General features: G+C 39.4%; 1 protein-coding gene across 2 annotated transcripts; it reads right to left on the reverse strand.

The window, feature by feature from the left end:
* Nucleotides 1-577: 577 nt before the first annotated feature.
* Nucleotides 578-4868, reverse strand: eny2 (ENY2 transcription and export complex 2 subunit). 2 transcript variants are annotated; one of them, XM_080501700.1, is made up of 5 exons: nucleotides 4837-4868; nucleotides 4539-4619; nucleotides 2549-2619; nucleotides 2378-2452; nucleotides 578-992 (listed from the first exon to the last, which is right to left on the reverse strand). In XM_080501700.1, the coding sequence occupies exons 2-5, from the start codon at nucleotides 4604-4606 to the stop codon at nucleotides 919-921; spliced, it is 288 nt and encodes a 95-aa protein (XP_080357826.1). In that variant the 5' UTR covers nucleotides 4607-4619; nucleotides 4837-4868; the 3' UTR covers nucleotides 578-918. The 2 variants fall into 2 exon arrangements, with proteins under 2 accessions (XP_080357826.1, XP_080357825.1); XM_080501699.1 differs by lacking the exon at nucleotides 4837-4868 and having other exon boundaries at nucleotides 579-992; nucleotides 4539-4733.
* Nucleotides 4869-6240: the final 1372 nt, after the last annotated feature.

Raw genomic sequence — 6240 nt, forward strand, 5'->3', positions numbered from 1 at the left:
TTTCTGGAATTATCTTTGTATAAAGAGTGTGAAAATTGACCTATTGACTGGGGACATTTTCTGAAACAGATTTCTGTAAAACATCAGTATTTCTTTATTGACCTGAATGACATGAAATACTGTGTATTCAGTCCGATAAACAGTGAAGAGTGCCACTAACAGAGCATTGTGATTTATGACGATTAAATCATAGGAAGAGGGTGATATTAAGAGTCTGAACAACCGAGACTAACCCCAACCTTCGCAAGCAATTCAAGGCGCCGACACAGAGAAGTTAATTACCATCTTTCTCTTGCATAGTGCCACACATTTACTCAATAATAAACTAATGTAGAATCAAGGACTTGTCGGAGAGGCTTTCTTCCACTTGTAAAGGAACACTCTTGCTGATGTTTGTAAGTAAAAATGTATGGTAACATGCTACAAGTACACATTAATTTTGCATGGATTCACACTCATCCCGAAAAGAAACACTGGCTTTGCCAACTAACAAGGTTTTACATTTAAATAAACACCATCAACACGGTGACTTCACTGTGCATGTGTGGAGTGATGGTGATGAATGTTACAAACAAATACACTTACTTATTTCAGAATTTTATTTCTTTTTGGAGACAAAAAAACGACGTAACGACTTAATTGCACCTTAATGCACAGTAAAAACCCAAGTCAATAAAGGCATAGATGTTCAGTGTTTTATTCAAATGATTTTGACCTCTCAATATCATAATATATACAAAATGTGAACACATGCTCAAGGCAAATGATGTTAGACATGTGGTTACTGATCACATGATGAGTAAAAACATAGGTAAATTCAGACGTGAATCATAGGAATTTTATTGTAAATTACAGTAAATTCCTCCATTAAAAATAGAATTGTGTACCATATTATTATGGGGAAGTGATCAGATGAACTTAAGTGGCATGCTGTGCGAGGAAGGCCCTTATTCTGTGCAGGAGCTCTTTCTTCACACTGTCTGGCACCAAGGCTGCAAGAAGAAGGAAAAAAAAAAACCTGAGGATTTATCATTTCTGCAAAAACTATTGACTCATCAGTTGCGCTTAATCTGTCGATTAGCGGTTCCGTCTCGTGAAGATCCAATGTGCCTCAGACAGAAACATTACAGCTGTGGACCTTAAAGCCGAGCCACAGTCCAACATGTTGCAGATGCGTCCGTTCAAAAGGCATGCATCACTTCCAAGCTCTGAAATATCTCAGCAGAAAGCCATTTTGTTCAATGAGGACTTATGCATCTTAATCTGCTTCAGTCAGACCACAGTGGTTGATCTTCTCTCTTCTAAATGTCCTCTTTAACTACATCCAACTTTTGTTTTCTCCAAGCTCCATCCTCAGCATCTTGTTCCCGACGTGGCTGTCATCTAATCTACATCAGCAAATTAAATCGGTGGAATAAAAAAAAAAAGAAGGATGGCAACGTAAACAGCAGAGGGGGCAATCTAATTTAGCTTATTGATTTTGAGCAAACGTCACACGGAGAGCGGCAAGACGGTGGGTGCAGAGGACGGAACAGCTACGTCTGTGGCCTCAGGCGAGTTTGACGCACAAGAAGCTCCCTCCAGTTACAGCTCGGAGGTGTGGCAGCATTTTGGCTTTCCGAAGTGGGAAAATGAAAATAGTGAGACAATAACAGAACTATGTGCAAATACTGTGACGCCCTGCACAAACATTACAACCAACATGATGCAGCACGTAACCCGACATCACAGTGAGACACTCCGGTCGAACCCTGCAGAAGCTGGGAACAAAGTTCATCAGTCTCTGTTTGTTAACTGAAGAGATTTCCTTTATTGTTTACTTTATGTGACATTTGTTTTCCAATTCAGTTAATTTTGTTTATTTTTGAGACAAAATCTATTTGAAGTTATTCTTTTATAAAGAAAAGTAAATATACCTTACCCACCGCGGGAATAAAAGAAGTTTAACGTGATACAGTTTTGAAAAGAAGACGTGAAAATACCGTCTTGTATTGAACAGAAACAATGAAAGTTTTCAGCCTCAATTTGTCTGGGAAATTATTTTGTACAGAAACAAAATCGTGAAACAACGATAACGTGTACTGGACACGGGAATCTCATCGAATGGTGAATCATTACATCTCCACTTCTGACCCTCATCTTCACACACAGCCCACCCTGCCTGTACCGTCGACTCCACAGCTTTGGGCGTTTCGTACCTAAACTCGTGTGCAATCTCTGCTCCCTGCATTCTCACCACTTCATCACCATCATTCAACCTCCTTTCTGCAATTCATACGTTTCTCCTTCACCACAGCTCACAAGAAAATGTCAACTACTGCAACTAAACCATCGAGCTGAGAGAGCATGAACTCATCAGTACAGTGAGTTGAGGTACCTCTTCCTTTTGGAGTGATCTCTACAACCAGGTCCTCCACTGTGACGTGCTCCAGACCTTTTTCTTTGATGACCTCTGAAAACATCAAAAACTTTTTTTTTTTAGCCCGTAGTTAAATTGGGGATGCCGATTCCCCTCATGAAGAGCAGGTGTGCCAACTGTGATTCCTGCCTTTGCACTGCGCCTTCATCTGGTCTTTCCACCCGCACTCGGTGAGCTTTGCTCTCAGTAGCTCCTTCAGCCTGTCAATGAAGCACAAAGACAAATGACAATACAGCACCAGATGTGCTCCCCTCTCATGCTGAGAAAAAGTTAATATTACAATAATAACAGCAGCAGCTGCGGCATTCATGTTGATTGCAACAGTGTTTGTGTTGGCCCTGGTGCCGAGCTATTCACTCAGTTGAGCTGACAGTCCCACTATAAACTATCTGGACATTTCAGACGGATGCTGCCAGACCAATAAATACGTGACAGAGCAGCGCTATGTGGCCTTTTCAAAAGCTGACAATATCTCACAGTCAGCTAGTAATGACTCCAGCAACCCCAAGAAGAATGAAGCAGTGGAGACGATGGATGGTGTCTAATTGAAAAAACAAAATAAAGCAATGGACACATTCACGCAGTCGATCATTTATGAAGTGTCCGTGCAAGATGTTTGAATTATTCAACCACTGTTTAACTCAGAAGACTTCAATCTCTATAACAAATTGTTCAGTTATCACTTCACTGTGGTTTCGCTTCCTGAATATTGTTTAAAATGTCTCCAAGAAGAAAATGAATGGAGGCAACAAGTGGAGACAAAACTGACAGTAATCAGACTAATATTCAGACACAGTTGAGAAGAACAGATACAACAGAAGACAACATAATGATGTGGTTAAAGCAAGAATATATTATCATTAATGATTTTTCTGCAAGTCATTGTTTGAGCAATTTATGATTATTTTTTTTATGATTAATGCCCATAGCCCAACAAATAATGGAAAAAAAAGGTGACCCTCTTTGCTGAGTAAAGGGACATTATTGATTGAAGTAGATTGTAGTATAAAGCAACTTCATGATGGTCAATCAGAAAAAACTTTTTTTTAATCTACTTTTTCAATTGTGATCCATTTGGGGTTTACCGAGGCAATATAATGAGCAGAGAAGCAAAGATATTTTATCTTCCTCCAGCTCATCCTAAAGGGATGAAAAACGATTTTCACACCAGCTAAAAGAGACAATATCTCAAGAAGAACCTGACCCAACCACAGAGTGTCATTAAAGTAAACTCCGGCTACCAGACCTCTAATGGCAGGCGACTCCGGAGAATCCTAATCAGATTCCTAAACCACCACAAGAGGTTCCTCTTAATGTGAAAGAGAAGCGACTCTAAGATGAGCAGGATAGATGAACGAGTCGACTCGAGAATAGATTCTCTCTCCAAAACCAAACTGAGGGGGAAGCATTTATGTGATGGAGTTAAGAAAACACAGCCATCAACTATTTTGAAGAAGCACGGAGTGACTGGCTTGTGGCAGCCAAAGGTTCATAGAGACATCGCAATGTCAAAGTGATGACCATTAGGGCAAATGGTCACACAATGACACAGTGGTTGGTGCTCTCGCTTCACTGCAAGAGGGTGTGGGGTAAAATACCGGCCGGTCCTTTCTGTGGGGAGTTTGCGTGTTCTCTCCTTGCATGTGTGGGTCTTCTTTAGGGACTCCAGCTTCCTCCCACAGTCCAGAATTATGTGTGTGAGGCTAACTGGGGATCCTAAACCACACCCTTGATGTGAGCGTGAGTGATCTTCTGTATCTGTTTGTCCTGTGATGGATAGCGAGGGCGTCCAGGATGTATCTTGCCCTCGACCATATTGCTTTGGATTTGCTCCAGTCCCCAGCGACGCCGCTTACGAATAAGCGGTATAGATGGATGGGGTAAATGTATCTTAGGTTTATTTAAGCAATGTCCAACTTCTGTCCTGGAGACCTTTTCAGATACATGTATGTCTACTGCTGGTCCTCTGAATGATTTGAAACCTGAACAGGGTTAACTTTGCCCTTGAGCCTGTTGAGATGGTTTGAGATCTGTTCCAGGCTATAACCCATCACCAAAACTGCTCAATGACTAAGACAAATAAGTGTCTTTACTTTCATGCTTCGATGTGTCGTCTTACCTGTCTCTTTCTCCCATCTCTGTCAGCTTCTGGTTTATTGTTGCCTTCATTTTTAGCTCTTTATTCATAGTCCTTGACCCACTGAAAGAGAAAAGTGACAGTAGTGGAGCCTTGGAAGTACAAACGCGGCTGCAAACTAAAAACAACAACAGTAAACAACACAATATATGATTACATGCAGCAAAGTTATCGCTCTTATTCGGCTCGTATCGACTAGATTTTTGTTAAAACTTTAAACAACAGCAAAAGAAAATTAAACATGTCTCGTTCACCGCTAAAACAATCGCTCGTATTTTACCTTCAAATAAAACACTCCGACAGGAAACACGGAACGGCTCAATGGTTCCTACCACTTCTCATCATGTAGTACTCTAACTGGCCACACGGTGGCAGTGCTGGACCATTAACTCAAAGCACATCAGCCGCTGACTTTCAATAGGAAGAAATAAACCAAATAATTTGGAAACTGCGGTTGTTTATTTATCAAAAAATTCAATAAAAATCTACCATGTTCAGATATTTTACCTCTCTAAATCAGGTCTTAAACACTATTATGTGCTCAGGCTTACCAAAGAATAACACATTAATGTATCAATTAATGTATTAGTCATTATATTAATGAAGTCTTTATTTATTGTTTTCCCTTGCCTTGTCTCTGTATCATAACTCAGTCTTACCTGTGTAACATTTGTTGAAAGTAATTGTTATATTTTCTCAGATTACCTTGACGTGTTAGAAATCCTTGTGCTAGTTCATTATTTTCTAAGTTGTCACCTTGCGGATTGAACAGGTTGTTTTAGATAATTAAGTCAGTGATAAAATGAAAAACAGGTAAACTGGAAAATTATTTATGTTGGTCAATAAGTTAATATAAATACAAACTATATAATCATTAAAACTAAAATTCGTTGTGCCAATAATGTAAACAAAATGATGCAAAACCCAATGAATTACGCTATAAAACCTTTTGATAAATTAACAGATTTTCTCCTGAAAAGTTAATAAATTCTGTTGCTTGTAATCGCAACAATAACTTGATCTTCATCATATCACAGACTCATATACGTATGTAATATAAAATAGATCTCTCCACAATGTTTACCACCCGTCATGTCAATATTGCACATGTTCCTACTCAGCAGTTTCCCGTTCAATATCCAATAAGTGATTCAGTTGTGTGTTTTATGTGTAAATGTGTTTACAAAGCACAGAGACGTGAGCATTGTGGTTCGATTAAGAAACAATTCACAATCAATACATACAGAATATGAATTAGACGGAGCATCATTAAAATATGTAATAGATAATTATAGGTTTGATTCACATTTGAAGGAGTCCCTCAGCTTATCACGGCAGGCCTTTGCTTTTTTAAATAAAATACAACATTGATCTAAAAAGTTTTTGACAATGAGCTCAGAGCATTGTGGTAATTTGCAGTGGACTTGAGTGTTTGTAGCTTGTTTCAAAGTGAACGTGCTCTTCGAAAATAGATCAGAGCTGCGTGTTTTGCCTGAAGCAAACACGCCGTTTATTTCAAACAGGGTTGGATGAAGTGTTTCTTATTTTCCAGACCTATCGCACAAGAATCACTGACACAGGAGGTACACTTGTTGGAAAACAATCCCCGCCAGATGCATCAGTAGCACACGCATATGCATGAGCCCACTTGTGGACATCACATTATGTATTTCTTTGCCATTAC

The sequence above is a fragment of the Blennius ocellaris genome (genome assembly GCF_963422515.1).
Source record: "Blennius ocellaris genome assembly, chromosome: 8".
NCBI lineage: Eukaryota > Metazoa > Chordata > Actinopteri > Blenniiformes > Blenniidae > Blennius > Blennius ocellaris.

Bases quoted from the DNA above. Each gene is read 5' to 3' on its own strand.
- eny2 (XM_080501700.1), bottom strand. From the start codon at position 4,606: ATGAATAAAGAGCTAAAAATGAAGGCAACAATAAACCAGAAGCTGACA. The intron at 2,620-4,538 runs GTAAGACGACAC...CTTCATTGACAG, and splicing joins GAGATGGGAGAAAGAGACAG to GCTGAAGGAGCTACTGAGAG. The intron at 993-2,377 runs GTACCTCAACTC...TTCTTCTTGCAG, and splicing joins GATCACTCCAAAAGGAAGAG to CCTTGGTGCCAGACAGTGTG.